This window comes from Mobula birostris, chromosome 12 (assembly GCF_030028105.1).
Source record: "Mobula birostris isolate sMobBir1 chromosome 12, sMobBir1.hap1, whole genome shotgun sequence".
Taxonomy (NCBI): domain Eukaryota; kingdom Metazoa; phylum Chordata; class Chondrichthyes; order Myliobatiformes; family Myliobatidae; genus Mobula; species Mobula birostris.
Window position 1 is genome coordinate 20,734,405 of NC_092381.1, and position 16,954 is coordinate 20,751,358.

At 40.8% G+C, this 16,954-nt stretch overlaps 1 protein-coding gene across 1 annotated transcript in view; it reads left to right on the plus strand.

Moving 5' to 3' along the window:
• Window positions 1-16,954, plus strand: part of hfm1 (helicase for meiosis 1) — a 111,599-nt gene that overhangs the window by 50,954 nt on the left and 43,691 nt on the right. The window contains 4 exon segments of the mRNA XM_072274809.1: window positions 3,782-3,829; window positions 4,654-4,734; window positions 4,827-4,918; window positions 14,118-14,224. Of these exon segments, the coding sequence (XP_072130910.1) occupies window positions 3,782-3,829; window positions 4,654-4,734; window positions 4,827-4,918; window positions 14,118-14,224 (328 nt within the window).

Here is a 16,954-nt window from a genome sequence, read left to right on the forward strand (position 1 = left end):
ACTTCTTCCCTGTAGGCCACCTCGTTATTGTTTGAGATTAGGCCAATCAATGTAGTGTCGTCAGCAAATTTAATTGGCAAATTAGAGCTGTGGGTGGTGACACAGTTGTGGGTATACAGGGAGTAAAGGAGGGGACTTAGTGCTCAGCCCTGAGGGGCTCCTATGTTGAAAGTCAGAGGGGTGGAGGCGAGGGAGCCCACTCTTGCCACTTGCCAGTGATCTGACAGGGAGTCCAGGATCCAGCTACACAAGGCAGGGTCAAGGCCGAAGTCTCTGAGCTTCCTCTTGAGCCTGGAGAGAATTATGGTGATGAATGCTGAACTGTAGTCCAAGAACAGCATTCTCACAAAAGCATTCTCCTTCTCCAGATGTGTAAGGACAGTGTGTCGAGCAGTGGCTATTGTGTGGTCTGTCGATCGGTTGTGTCGGTAGGTGAATTGTAGGGGGTCCAGTTTGGGTGGTAGCATGCTGCAGATGTGATTAGCATATAGATTAAATAAGTAGCGTGACAGTATATAGCCTTGTCGTACTCCTTTCACAATCTTGAACTAGTTTGTTGTTTCGTGTTCTAACTGTTGCTTCTTGATGATTCATACAAGTTTCTCAGAAGGCAGATCAGATGTCCAGGTACACTCATATTCATTCCTGACATACTCATGGATATTTCGCATTTCTTCCAGGACTGTGGCCTTGATACTTCCTGGTCCCCAAACTCTATTATTCTGGTGGGTTCACTCACTCGACATTGGACTTGGGATGGAATTGTCAGAAGTTTCTGGGTCTTGAAGTCAGCGGCTTCCAGTTTGTTCCTTGACTAAAACACTACTGCGGCTGGGTATTTGATGACTGGTAGGGCGAATGTGTTGATGGCTCTGATCGTATTCTTCCCATTCAGCCGGCTTTTTAGGATCTGTCTCACCCTTTGCAGCCTTCTTTGTGTCCTCATTGTGGCTTCCATGTGCCTGCAGGATCCCTAGGTATTTGTAGCTGTCCTGTACATCTGGTACATGGCCTTGAGGTAATTCAACTCCTTTTGATAAGTTTGCCACTTTTCACTACCATCCAACTACACTTTTCTAGTCCCAGTGTCTCTCCTGTACACCCTTGTCAGGTAGATTAGTGAGTAAATGCCTCTTTCATTTCTAGCATAGAGCTTGATGTCATCCATGTTTAAGAAGTGGATGATGGTGACTCCACTCTTGAACCCGTACCCATATCCACTCTTTGAGATGAAATAGCTGAGGGGGTTTCAAGCCTGTGCATAACAGCAGTGGGGATAGTGCATCACCCTGGTATGTTCCACATCTGATGGTCACTTGTGGATAGCAAAAACTTTTCAAGTATGTAAAAAAATTAAAAGAGAGATGAGAGTGGATATAAGACCGCCAGAACATGAGGCTGGAGAAATAATAACAGGGAGCAAGGAGATGGCAGAGGAACTAAATGGGTATTTTGCATCAGTCTTCATTGTGGAAGACACTAGCAGTCAGCCAGACATTGTTGAGTGTGAAGGAAGAAAAGTGAGTGCAGTTACTATCACAAGGGAGAAGGTGAACTGCACCCTAGGGTTCTGATAGCGATGCTTCACTACTACATGAACTCAATGCCTTCTACGCATGCTTTGAAAGGGAGAACACAATTATGGCTGTGAAGATCCCTGCTGCACCTGATGACCCTGTGATCTCTATCTCAGAGACCGATGTTAGACTGTCTTTAAAGAGAGTAAACTCTCGTAAGGCAGAAGGTCCTGATGAAGTACCTGGTAAGGCTCTGAAAATCTGTGGCAACCAACTAGTGGGAGTGTTCAAGGACATTTTCAACCTCTCACTGCTATGGGCAGAAGTTCCCACTTGCTTCAGAAAGGCAACAATTATACCAGTGCCAAAGAAGAATAATGTGGGCTGCCTTAATGACTATCGCCCAGTAGCACTCACATCGACAGTGAGACAGTGATGAAATGCTTTGAGAGGTTGGCTATGACTAGACTGAACTCCTGCCTCAGCAAGGACCTGGACCCATTGCAACTTGCCTATCGCCACAATAGGTCAACGGAAGACGCAATCTCAGTGGCTCTCCACACGGCTTTAGACCACCTAGACAACACAAACACCTATGTCAGGATGCTGTTCGTCGACTATAGCTCAGCATTTAATACCATTATTCCCACAATCATGATTGAGAGGTTGCAGAATCTGGGCCTCTGTGCCTCCTTCTGCAATTGGATCCTCCACTTCCTAACCGGAAGACCATAGTCTGTGAGGGTTGGTGATAACATATCCTCCTCACTGACAATCAACACTGGTGCACTCAGGGGTGTGTGCCACCCCTGCTCACTGCTCTACTCTCTGTATACACATGACTATGTGACTAGGCATAGCTCAGATATCATCTACAAATTTGCTGACGATACAATCATTGTTGGGAGAATCTCAGGTGGTGACGAGAGGGCGTACAGGAGTGAGATATGCCAACTAGTGGAGTGGTGCTGCAGCAACAACCTGGCACTTAACATCAGTAAGACGAAAGAGCTGATTGTGAACTTCTGGAAGGGAAAGACGAAGGAACACATACCAATCCTCATAGAGGGATCAGAAGTGGAGAGAATGAGCAGCTTCAAGTTCCTGAGTGTCAAGAAATCTGAGGATCTAACCTGGTCCCAAAATATTGATGTAGTCATAAAGAAGGCAAGACAGCGGCTATACTTTATTAGGAGTTTGAAGAGATTTGGCATGTCAACAAATACACTCAAAAACTTCTATAGTTGTACTGTGGAGAGCATTCTGACAGGCTGCATCACTGTCTGGTATGGAGGGGCTACTGCACAGGACCGAAAGAAGCTGCAGAAGGTTGTAAATCTAGTCAGCTCCATCTGGGCACTAGCCTACAAAGTACCCAGGACATCTTTAGGGAGCAGTGTCTCAGAAAGGCAGCATCCATTATTAAGGACCTCCAGCACCCAGGGCGTGCCCTTTTCTCACTGTTACCATCAGGTAAGAGATACAGAAGCCTGAAGGCACACACTTAGTGATTCAGGAACAGCTCCTTCCCCTCTGCCATCCGATTCCTAAATGGACATTGAAGCTTTGGACACTACCTCACTTTTTTTAAAATACACATTTTAAAAAATCTATTCAATATACGTAATTGATTTACTTGTTTATTTATTATGTTTTATTTTAATTATTATTATTCATTTTTTTCTCTCTCTGCTTGATTATGTATTGCAATGAACTGCTGCTGCTAAGTTAATAAATTTCATGTGACATGCCGGTGATAATAAACCGGATTCTAATTCTGAAAAAGATAATGTTAGAGATTGTGGAGGCATTAGCAATTATCTTTCAAAAATCATTGGACTCTGGAGAGTTTTCTTTCTCCTAGATGAGCTACCAACCACGGCTAACAAGCCCCATTTGCCTGAAGTGACTGGTTTTAAGGTACCAGTAATCCAGCTTTTCCCCTTCTCCTGTCAGTAGGAACGGTTCTGCTGGGCTTAGGAGCTAAGCTACATGTGAATGCCAGGAACTGGCATTGGTTATCAGAGGCTATTTGAGGCACATGCCATTGGGAGCATTTACTAGGTAGTGGCAGCTTGTCGAAATTACCATCCCCGACTCTAACAACCTTAAGGAACCATTAAACTAATAACCAACCACAATTTGCACAATAGGTTTTCAAACTGTGATCTAAGAATTAAATTTAATGTGTATATGGATACCTGAGAAGTGATAACTTATACCTACCTAAGAGTTCAATGATTATAAACATTTCTCTTCCTCAGGTTTTGCTGCTGGTCTTGACAGAGCTGGAATTGAAGCAAAGTTGCAAGGTACTTGATGTAATTTGTGTCATTGAAACATTGTGGAAGCCTATTTACCAGAATTTTTTTAAGTCAATAAGATTAATTTTGATTAAAGGAATCTGAGGTGTAATTGTTGAACTTAATTTTTTTTGCATCATGATCTATGTTGATTAAGATTGAATAATGCCAACAGTTGCAACAGAAAGGAAATAGATTTCACTTTGATTTAACGTGGTTGATTTAAACTGGCCTATGTGTTTGAATATTTTGTGGTTATTGGTGTACAGTTTGTCCACACAATCCCTTAGGATTGATTGTTAGGAAAATGACAACAATTTTAACACCTTGAGCAGGGAAAGAGATGGGAATAGATTTTACCATTTGAATTTAGAATTATAATCTTTGCCATCACATTGATCCATGGTGTCTCTATTTGTATAAGCTTTTGATATTTTTGTATTCTGCTATTTCTGATTTTTTACTCATTCTTGAATTTATTTGATTTTTTTTTAAACTTCTTAATCATTTGTCCTTATATGACTCAGTGTCAAATTTTACTAGATAACAAAGATGCAGAGTACCTTGAAACATTTTGCCATGTCTGAAAGGCTACATAAATGAAAATTTTGTCACTGTTGATAGGGAAATGCATAATTTCTTATATCCATTGCACAAGTGTGGAGTTTTACTAGTGAAACACTGGGTATCCATTTCAAAGCTACCTTCTCAAAGATCCCCTTATTCAGAGTATTAAGAAGAGATCTGTGAATGAATGAAAATAACTTATTAGTTAGATTTCACACACCAATCAATGAATGTGTGATAAAATCCAGTTCTTATTGCTGAAACAGAACTATGCCTGAAGAATTTGCAAGCATTGTCTTCTATTGGATTGTTAAGAATGGATGAAGAAATCAATTTCAAACCTACAGGTGGAGATTTATTTACATATTTTCTAATAACTTTAATAATACATCTGTTAATGATCAATGAAATGTGTAACCTTCTCCTTTATGTTTAATAGAAACTGGAAAGTTAATGGCCCGTTATTCTATTGCATTTGAAACAATGAAGATCTTCTTCTTGGTCAGTGGAAATGAAACTCTATCTGAACTGGTAATTTGCTAATTTGAAAACAAAATATTAGAATATTTGAATGAAATGTTGAAATAGTTATTTAATGTTGCATGTTTTTTAAAAATGAGTTTAGTAGCATAGTGGTTGTTACTGGGATAATGGTTGGAGTTTAGGATCATTGATGCAGAGATGTAGGTTCTAAAAATTCCGCTATAGCAGCTGTAGTATTTGAATGCAAATCGAAAAGGGATTACACAATGATGCAGCAAATAATGCAGCTGTAATGACCCAGGCTCAGTCTTGACCTCTGGCTCTGTGGAATTTGTTTTTTCTCCCTTTGATTGCATGTGTTTCCCCCATGGTTTCTGGTTACCTCCTACATCCCAAAGATGTGCTGGTTGTTTGCTTGATAGGCTGATATAAATTGTTCTTATTATAGGTAAGTGGCAAAAGAATTTGGGAGAGTTGATGGGCACATTGGAGAGAATAAGTTACAGGGAAATACGTAAGTGGATTGCTTTAAGAACTGGTAGTGACGTGGTGGGTCAGATGGCCTTCTGCATTATGAGAAAATATTTGAGGATGATATGAAACTTGAAAATATCTAATTAATTTTTCTGACCACTATGAAGGAGGTATGCACCATTTACTGATATCTTTTTTTCCCGGTTGGAATTTGCCACCTGATTCCCAGTTGAGTGTTTGACTATACCTAATTTGGACTATATTTCTCAGTTTTGGGATTTTTTTCTAATGTACAGAAAAATTTGTAATGAAATTTAACAAGTTCTCTGTGTCATTACTTCTTGAAGTTAGGCAATATTCTTTTTTGTTAAATTGGGTAAAACATTGTATTGTGTCCTATATGTTTACTGGAAAGGACCAGTCAAGTTTAACCTACTTTGATAGCTTTTTCTGAGGAAATTAACAAATCATTAGGTTTTTGCTACTTTCTGACCAAATTTTACGAACTTAGTAAGAATTCCTTTTTTTTGCCTTTTTAAAATATTTCCCCACATATAAGAATTTATATATGGATTGTTTTGAGTTTGATGTGTGAGTGTCCATGTCTTGTCAGTAGTAATACACATATTATTTTGCTGCTTCTGTGTTCAACTGTTGTCTTTCCTATGTCAATCTCTGATTTTTATCACTACACATTCTACTCTTAGCATGATCTATTGCATGTGTTTCCTGTATTTTAAATTAATTTTGTGTCACTTTCCATTCCATCTTTGTGATTGTAGTTGAATATTCTTATTTCTCTTTGACTTTTATTTTCCAAGGGTTAAGTGCCTTAAATATCAAAATCCTGCTTTTCCAATTTCATGCAGTAACCAATATCCAACTTCTCATATTCGATACGTACAATACAGAGAGAAAAGTTTGGAAGATTTTCGGTCCATCAATATCAATAAAGTAGCCAACGGCCATGAAAAATGCATGGGGAGAGATTGACCAGTGGAGGTGACAGTTAGATTGTCTTGTAAGTTACTCTCTCTGTGTTCTTATTTGTTCATTCCTTATCTATCAGTGCATAGTATAGTGAGAATAGCTCCAGAGGCAGTATTTTGTGTGAAGCCTGAGAGACCTCCAGACTCCCAGATAAACACATCTGCACTAGGTGTACTGAGCTACAGGTCCTGAGAAAATGTATTAAGGAACTAGAGCTGCAGCTTGATGACCTTCAACTCATACTGGAGAATGAGGAGATGATAGACAGGAGCTACAGGGAGGTAGTCATCCTTAGGTTGCAGGAGACAGGTAACTGGGTGACTGTCAGGAGAAGTAGGAGAAGTGCACAGCCAGTGCAGAAAACAACTGTGGATGTTCCCCTCAATGATAAGTATGTAAGTTTAGATACTATTGAGGGGGGTGACCTACCGGGGGGAACCACAGTGACCAGGTCTCTGGCACTGAGCCTGGTGCTGTGGTTCAGAAAAGTGGAGAGGGGAAGAGGACTGCAATGTTAATAGGAGATTCTTTAGTCAGAGGAACAGGGACGAGGTCTGTGGGCGCAATAGAGACACATGGGTGGATGTTGGCTTTCTGGTGCCAGGAAAAGGGATGTCTCGGATCATGTCCATGGCATTCTCAAGGGTGAGGGTGAGCTGCCAGAAATCTTGGTACATATCAGTACCAATGACATAGATAGTCAAGGTGGGGAGGTCCTGAAAGTAGATTTTCGGAAGCTAGGTAGAAAGGTGAGAAACATGACCTCCAGAGTAGTAATCTCTGGATTGCTGCCTGTGCCAGTGGGGATAAGAATAGGATGATTTGGCAGGTGAATGCGTGGCTGAGGAACTGGTGCAGGGGGCAAGGGTTTTACATTTATGATCATTGGGATCTCTACTGAGGAAGGTATGACCTATATAAAAGGGACGGGTAACACCTGAACCAGAGGGGGATCCAATATCCTTGCAGGCAGGTTGGCTAGAGTTGCTCGGGTGGGTTTAAGCTAATTTGGCAGGGGGATGGGAACCAGAGTAGTAGTGCTGAAGATGAGGTAATTAGTTTACAAACAGAGGCAATGTATAATGAGACTCAAAGCAAGGAGAGTCAGATTATTGGGCAAAATTGCAGTCAACAAGATGAGTTGCAATGTAAAAGTGGACAAAACCGAGAAGGGTGAATACAAGACTAAAGATGTTATATTTGAAATATACAGAATAAGGTCAATGAACTTGTAGCACTGTTACAGATTGGCAAGTACGATGTTGTAGGCATCATCGAATCATGGCTGAAAGAAGATAATAGCTGGGAGTTTAATTTCCAAGAATATACATTGTACCAAAAGGATAGGCAGGAGGGCGGGAGGGGGTGGCGTGGCTCTGTTGGTAAAAAATGAAATTAAATTATTAGAAAGAGGTGACATAAGGTCAGAAGATGTTGAATCATTGTGGATAGAACTAAGAAACTGCAAGGGTAAAAAGACCCTGATGGGAAAGTATATACAGACCCCAAAACAGTTTAAGGATGTAGTCTGCAAATTACAATGGGAGAGAGAAAATGCATGCTAAAAAGGCAAACACGAGGAAATCTGCAGATGCTGGAAATTCGAGCAACACACACAAAATAATCCAGGTAGCTGTGAGAGTCCGTAGGCTTATAATAGACATCAGTAGATAAGCTGTGTCCTGGACTATTCCATTTCCCACTTTATCTCTTGTAAAAATGCCATCTCCTTCTCGCAATTCCTCCGTCTCTGCTGTGTCTGCTCTCAGGATGAGACTTTTCATTCCAGGACAAAGGAGGTGTCTTCCTTTTTTAAAGAAAGGGGCTTCCCTTCCTCCACCATCAACTCTGCTCTCAAACGCATCTCCCCCATTTCACGCACATCTGCTCTCACCCCATCCTCCCGCCACCCCACTAGGGATAGGGTTCCCCTTGTCTTCACCTACCAGCCATCCTCTGGGTCCAACATCTAATTTTCCATAACTTCCACCACCTCCAACGGGATCCCACCACCAAGCACATCTTTCCCTCACCCCCTCTTTCTGCTTTCCGCAGGGATCACTCCCTATGCGACTCCCTTGTCCATTCGTCCTTCCCATCCCTTCCCACCAATCTCCCTGCCGACACTTACCCTTGTAAGCGGAACAAGTGCTACACATGCCCTTATACATTCCTCCCTCACCACTATTCAGGGCCCCAGACAGTCGTTCCAGGTGAGGCAACACTTCACCTGTGAGTCGGCTGGGGTGATATACTGCGTCCGGTGCTCCCGATGCGGCTTTCTATATATTGGCGAGACCCAATGCAGACTGGGAAACCGTTTTGCTGAACACCCATGGTCTCTCCGCCAGAGAAAGCAGGATCTCCCAGTGGCCACACATTTTAATTCCACGTCCCATTCCCATTCTGATATGTCCATCCGTGGCCTCCTCTACCGTCAAGGTGAAGCCACATTCAGGTTGGAGGAACAACACCTTATATTCCGTCTGGGTAGCCTCCAACATGATGGCATGAACATTGACTTCTCTAATTTCCGTTAATGCCATCTTTACCCCCTTCTTACCCCATCCCATTTATTTATTTATTTTATTTTCCCCTTTCTTTCTCTCTCTTTTTTCTCCCTATGTCCCTCTATATCTTCCTCTGATGCTCCCCTCCCCCTTTCTTTCTCCCTTGACCTCCAGTCCCATGATCCTCTCCCTTCTCCAGCCTGGTATCCCTTTTGCCAATCAACTTTCCAGCTCTTAGCTCCATCCCTCCCCCTCCTGTCTTGTCCTATTATTTCGGATCTCCCCTTCCCCCCCCACTTTCAATTCTCTTACTATCTCTTCGTTCAGTTAGTCCTGACGAAGGGTCTCGGCCTGAAACATTGACTGTACCTCTTCCTATAGATGCTGCCTTGCCTGCTGCGTTCCACCAGCATTTTGTGTGTGATGTTAAAAAGGCAATGTTACAATAGCCATGGGAGATTTCAAATGCAGGTATATTGGGAAAATCAGGTTGGTGTGGGATTCCAAGAGGGGGAATTTCTGGAATGCCTGTGAGATGGCTTTTTATAGCAGCTCATGGTAAAGCCCACTAGGGGATCAGCTATTCTGGATTGGGTGTTGTGCAACAAACTAAATTGATTAGAGAGCTTAAGATAAAGGAGCCCTTAGGGCAAGTGATCATACTATAATCGACTTCGCCCTGACATTTGAGAAGGAGAAGCTAAAGTCATATGTATCAGTATTATAGTGGAGTAAAGGAAATTACAGAGGCATGACAGAGGAGTTGGCCAGAATTGATTGCAAAAGAACACTAGCAGGGATGACAGCAGAGTATCAATGGCTGGAATTTCTGGAAGCAGTTCGGAAGGCACAGGATATACACATCCCAAAGAGGAAGAAGTATTTTAAAGGCCAGATGACACAAGCATGGTTAACAAAAGAAGTCAAAGCCAACATAAAAGCCAATGAGAGGGTCTATAATAGAGCAAAAATTAGTGGGAAATTAGATTGGGAAAGTTTTAAGTACCAACAGAAGGCAACTAAAAAAGTCATTAAGAAGGTAAAGATGGAATGTGAAAGTAAGCTAGCCTATATTATTAAAGAGGATACCAAAAATTTCTTCAGATACATAAAGTGTGAAAGAGAGGTGATAGTGGATATTGAACCATTGGAAAACAATGCTGGAGAGGTCATAATGGGGGACAAGGAAATGGTAGATGAACTGAACAAGTATTTTTCATTAGCCTTCGCTGTGGAAGACGCTGGCAATATGCTGGAAGTTCCAGGTGTCACAGGTCATGAAGTGTGGAAGTTACTATTACTAGGGAGAAGGTTCATGGAAAGCTGAAAGATCTGAAGGTAGATAAGTCACATGGACCTGATGGTGTACACCCCAGGGTCCTAAAAGAGATAGCTGAAGAGATTGCGGAGGCATTAGTAATGATCTTTCAACACTCATTAGATACTGGAATGGTTCCAAAGACTGGAAAATTGAAAATGTCACTATACTCTTCAAGAAGGAAGAAAGACAGTTGAAGGAAATTATAGGTCAGTTAGCCTGACCTCAGTGGTTGGGAAGATGTTGACGATGAGGTTTCAGGGTACTTGGAGGCACATGATAGAACAAACTGTAGTCAGCATGGTTCCTTCAGGGGAAAATCTTGACTGACAAAGTTGTTAGAATTCTTTGAAGAAAGAACAAGCAGGATAGACAAAGGAGATTCAGTTAATGTTTTGTATTTGGATTTTCAGAAGGCCTTTGACAAAGTGCCATACATGAAGTTGCTTAATAAGCTACGAGCCTGTGGTACAGGAAAGATTCTAGTGTGGATAAAACTGTGGCTGATTTGACAGGAGGCAAAGGGAGTTGTTTCTGGTTGGCTGTCAGTGACTAGTGGTGTTCCACAGGGGTCTGTGATGGGATCGCTTCTTTTTACATTATATGTCAATGATTTGGATGATGGAATTGATGGCTTGTTGCAAAGGTAAAGGGGCAGGTAGTTTTGAGGAAAAAGAGAGGCTACAGAAGGACTTAGACAGAATTGAAGAATGGGCAAAGAAATGGCAGATAGAATGCTGTATCGGGAAGTGTATGGTCATGCACTTTGGTAGAAGTAATGAAAGGGTTGACTATTTATTAAATGGAGAGAAGATACAAAAACCTGAGGCGCGAAAGGATTTGGGAGTCCTCGTGTAGGATTCTCTAAATGTTTATTTGCAGATTCAGTCTGTGATGAGGAAGGCAATTGCTCTGTTAGCATTCATTTCAAAAGGAATTTGATATAAAAGCAAGGACATAATGTTGAGACTTTATAAAGCACTGGTGAGGCCTCACTTGGAGTATTGTGACAGTTTTGGGCCCCTTATCTTAGAAAGGATGTGCTGAAACTGGAGGGACTCAAAGAAGGTTCATGAAAATGATTCCAGGATTGAATAACTTGTCATATGAACACTGTTTGATGGTTCTACAGCTGTATTCGCTGGAATTCAAAAGAATGAAAGGAGTCCTCATTGAAACCTATCGAATGGTAGAAGGCCTTGATGGAGTGGATGTGGAGAGGATGTTTTATAAGGTGGGAGTGTCTAAGACCAGAGGGCACAGCCTGAGAATAGAGGGGTATCCTTTTGGAACAGAGACGAGGAGGAATTTCTTTAGCCAGAGAGTAGTGAATCTGTGAAATTCATTGCCACAGGCAGCTGTGGAGGCCAAAACTTTTATGTATATTTAAAGCAGAGGTTGATAGATTCTTGACTGGTCAGGGCATAAAGGGATATCGGAGAAGGCAAGAGATTGGGGCTGAGAAGAAAAATAGATCAGCCATGATGAAATGGTGGAGCAGGCTCAATGGGCCAAATGGCCTAATCCTGTTCCTGTAGTTTATGGTCTTCTGGTCTTATGGATGTGGGGAAAATAAAATGGGATTAGTGTAAGATTAGTGAAAATAGGTGCTTGATGTTTGGCACAGACACAGTGGGCTGAAGTCTTAGATTTAGAAAAGGGATGACAAATAATAAGGCAACAGAAAACAATAATATATTGGCTTAGAATTAACATAAAATGCTGACAGTCTTATGCAGAATTCCATCTGTTACTGTGCAGATATTTGGGATTCTTGTGTGTGTGTGTGTGTGTGTGTGTGTGTGTGTGTGTGTGTGTGTGTGTGTGTGTGTGTGTGTGTGTGTGAGAGAGAGAGAGAGAGAGAACAGATGCTAAATTTCTATAGAACTAATCATTGGGAAATCCCCAGCTGTGTATCAACCTGCAATTCTACAATTCCCAGCCCTTGCAGCAGGATATTTACCTACTGAACTAGTACCAGGTTGGAACTAAAACTGTTCATTTCTGCAGAAAGGAAGGGTTGTAATGATTAGAAGAAAATTACATTTTTTACTTAATTATGTGTATCCAAATATATCCAAAGACAATCTGCAGTCATGGATAACAAGAGCTCTACAGAAGTTCAGTATTTTAGGAGGAGGGCACCAAAGCTCCATGAGCGAGTCCTCAGATGATCAGAGGTGGAGAGGGTCAGCAACTTTAAATTCCTCGGTGTTATTTCAGAGCACCTGCCATGGTCCAGCACATAAATGCAATCAGGAAGAAAGTACAGCAGCGCCTCTAATTCCTTTGGAGATTGCAAATAATCAGCATGACATCTAAAACTTTGACAAACTTCTATAGATGTTAAAATACGAGGAGCATTTGTTGGCTCTGGGTCTGTACTCACTGGAATTTAGAAGGATGAGGAAGGATCTCATTGAAACTTTTCGAATGTTGGAAGTCTAGACAATGTAAATATGGAAAGCATGTTTCCCATGGCAGGGGAGTCTAGGACAACAGTGTACGGCCTCAGTATAGAGAGGGGCGTCCATTTAAAACACTGATGTGGAGAAATTTCACAGCCAGATGGCGGTGAATTTATGGACTTTATTACCGCAGACAGCTCTGGAGGCCAGGTCATTGGTATTTAAGGCAGAGATTGATAGGCTCTTGATTGGACCCGGCATTATAGGTTACGGGGAGAAGGCTGGGGTTGGGTTTGAGGAAGGGAAAAATGGATCAGCCATGATTGAATGGCAGAGCGGATATGATGGGCCTAATTCTGCTCCTATGTCATATGGTCTTACTGTGTGGTGGAGAGTATATTGACTGGGTACATCACAGCCTGGTATGGAAATACCAATACCCTTGAACGGAAAATCCTACAAATATTAGTGGATACAGCCCACTCCATCACAGATAAAGCTGTCCCCACTGTTGAACAGATCTACATGGAAGCATTGTTGTAGGAAATCAGCATCCATAGTCAGGGACTCCCACCACTCAAGTCATGCTCTCTTCTCTTTGCTGCCATCAGGAAGAAGGTACAGGAGCCCCAAGCCTCACACTGCCAGACCCTGGAACAGTTATTACACCTCAACCATAAGGCTCTTGAAGCATAGGGGATAAACTTCACTCAACTTCACTTGCTCCATCATTGAAATGTTCCCACAACCTCTGGACTCACTTTCAAGGATTCTTCATCTAGTGATCTCAATATTTATTGCTTATTTATTTATCACTATTATGTCTTTATTTTTGTATTTGCAGTTTATTGTCTTTTGCACACTGTTTGAATGCCCAGGTTGGTGCGGTCTTTCATTGACTCTATTCTGGTTATTACTCTTTTATGGATTTATTGAGTATGTCCACAAGAAAATTAATTTCAGGATTGTAAATTGTGACATATATGTATTTTAATGATAAATTTACTTTGAACTTTGAAATAGTATCCACGTAGTTGTTACTGATTGTGCAGTTGAAGATTAACATGTACTCAACACTTCAACACTTCTGGAAATTTTTACTATTTATTGCTCACTTTGTCTAAAACAGGAACAAATTACAGATTTTCATCTGGCCTCTAAAGGAGGACAATATGTACAGTATGCTAGTAGGGTATTGACATACAAAAGCCTTAAGATTATTTTGAAATAGTACAGATAGTATAAAAGGGATAGCAATAGGCTATTACTTCTCTCAAGCTTATTCTTCCATTAGATAGTGGGGTGATCTCCTTCTCCATTTACTTACATCTGTGTGATACATTTATGCATCAGATTAGATTTAAAATGTTAAGATTCTTTGCTGATATAATTGAAATGATAAGACAAAATAGTGTCCGTGTCAAGAAATCGTCTGTTTAAAAAAAACAATAAAAGCTTTCAGCTGCAATTGAGAATTGGGTATATTATTGTCATCAGATTTTATTTTTTGTGTTATTTTAAATCTTGCATTATATCTTATATAATAGGTCACAGTAATATCCCGATGCAAGGAATTTGCAGATATTCAACTAAGAATCAATGAAAAGAAGATTCTTAATACGTTGAATAAAGACAAAAATAGAATCACCATCAGGTAAAATCCTAGTCATGTTCTTTCCATTTCCAATGTATTACTGATGCTCTGCCTACACAGTATATGAGATAAACATTCACTAAAACAAAGACAAGAGTTACGATCAGATGATGTTGACAAGACTGTTTTGAGATACTTTGGTATGTGAATTGCCTTTGCACTACTAAGCAACCTTAACAATTTAAGAAAGTATTTTATAAGTGACCAGTTTAGGGCTTCTTCAATGGTGAATTTAGCTTTACCAGTTTTGAAATGCTTACACAATGTTTGCTACCTTCAATTTTGAAATTTTCAAAGGTCATAGAACTTGGAAAAATAGCAATTCATGAGGAGGATATCGATGGAATTTAGGAGAATACAGACAGTTAGTGAAATGGGCAAATACATAGCAGATGTAATTCAATACAGAAAAGTATGAAATAATATATTTTGCCTGGAAGAATGAAGAGAAACAACACATAATAACATAATAAATCGTAACAAGAATAGCTTATTTGATTCATTATGCCTTTTGCTCTGATAAGCAAAATAATGGCTGATCAGTTTACTGCGCAAACCCCTTGATTCCTGTAATGTTTGGAAATCTATCTCTGTCATGAAAATACATAGTAATAGTGTGCCCACAGCCCTCTTGAGCAGTAAATTCCAAAGATCTACCACCCTCCGAGTGAGGAAGTTTCTCATCTCTGTCTCAGACATGAATGACCAACTCCCTATTCTGAGTCTGTAATCTTATATTTTGGGACATAAAGCTATGGGAAGTTTCACATCTATCCTCTCAATTCCCTTAATAATTTTACACAATTCAATGAGATCACCTCTCATTCTTCCAATTTTAAGAAAGTACTGGATGTTCATCATACTACAAACACACCATCCTAAGAATTAAAATGGTGATTTTTTTTTTTTTGCTGCATTCCCCATAACACAATTATTTCTTTCCTCACTCAAACACGAGGAATTCTGCAGATGCTGGAAATTCAAGTAACACACATCAAAGTTACTGGTGAACGCAGCATCTCTAGGAAGAGGTACAGTCGACGTTTCGGTCCTGATGAAGGGTCTCGGCCCGAAACGTCGACTGTACCTCTTCCTAGAGATGCTGCCTGGCCTGCTATGTCTTTCCTCAGATAGGGAGAAGATCACGGCACAATGTAATGCCCTGGTTAAGAACATTATTTTATTCTGTTTCTACTGCTATGCTGTGAGGTATTTTTATTTTAGCAGTTTTTCTGCCAATGCAGTATGTTCTGTTAGTTATGGTTCATAGACTTGAGTTTTGGCTTAGGCTAAGATGAAGAACGTTTGCTCAGCCTAGGAATGGTGTATCAGCCAATCCCGGCTAATGCCATGGAACATTCGAGGGAGCTGGGCAGGATCAGATATCTGAGGTACAGGGATTGGTTTTGGGTTTTTGTTGGGAGGAGGTGCGGAGCAGAGCATAAGGGAAGATGCTCACAGAATGCCACTTGAAGGAGCGACCCATTGTAAGAAGTGCTTTGTGCAGACAAATGGTTCTAAGGAGGAAGTGGCAATATTCTTGAGTTAGCCAGTTCGTTCCAAATGGTTTTCGAGGCAAGTTCGAACTGTGGCTGGGGACGTTCATGCAGAATGTGGGTTCAGTGCAAGAGTAATCAAAGCGAAGCACCCGACTACTCCAGAAATGAGCACCAACATTTATGTGCACATTTAGACTGCTTTAACTGTATTGGGCCCTTTTTTCCCTAATTAACTGTATGTTCAGGTTGAAATATCAGTACGTATGCTTCCACTTTCATTTTATGCTGGTGTACAATCTGTTATTTCCTGGTGAATGATAACTTTGCACTGGGCGGCACTTACACAGCATTCACCACAATTTTCATTCCCTCATCAGCATCCCAACTTTTCTATTTGGTTGAACCCAAGTCATACCAACCCTAGACATATTGCTTCTTGAAGGTGGCCTTCTCACTCTTACCCGTATAATGCTGAGTCCGGTGGCTGTTAGCTAGAGTTAGCTAATGAGCCAAGTTTGTTCCAAGCCACGGTGAGAGGGTCACATTTTTGGGGCCTCTTCCAGGATTGGAATGCTGTATAAAGCTGTATAAGGATTGATTAAGGGCCGTACTTGTGTGTTTAATCCAGTGTTTTGTTGTTAAAGTTGAAATGTCTGTAAATATACTTCCACTATAATTTTATACTGGTGTAAGGTCTGTTATTTCCTGGCAAACAATAGCTCTGTATGGGGCAGCATTTACATTGCATTCACCACAATTTTCATTTCCTCTTCAGAACATCCCAACTTTCCTGCTTAGTTGAACCTAAATCATACCAACCCTAGATGTGTGTTGCTTATTGAAGGTGTCCTTCTCACCATTGCCCATGCAATGCTGAGTCACTTGGTTGTTAGCCAGGGTTAGCTAACGAGCCAGGTTTGTTATGAGCCACAGTGAGAGGGTTACGACAATATTTAGGGATTATGTAATTGAAGCAAGATATCATCATACTTTTACTCAAATCCTTTTAGAGTACAGATCAATATACTGTTTGCCTTACTAATTACTTGCTGAATATTAACCCATTTATTAGTGTATAACGAAACCAACACTACTTAACCTTCCACCATTTAAAAAAACACTGTGTTTCTAAACTCTGGATATATGTGGGGCTTTTTTCTGGAAAGGAATTATGCAGGTAGCAAAACATAAGCAGACTAGGAAAACAACACAGAATACATCATAATGGAAA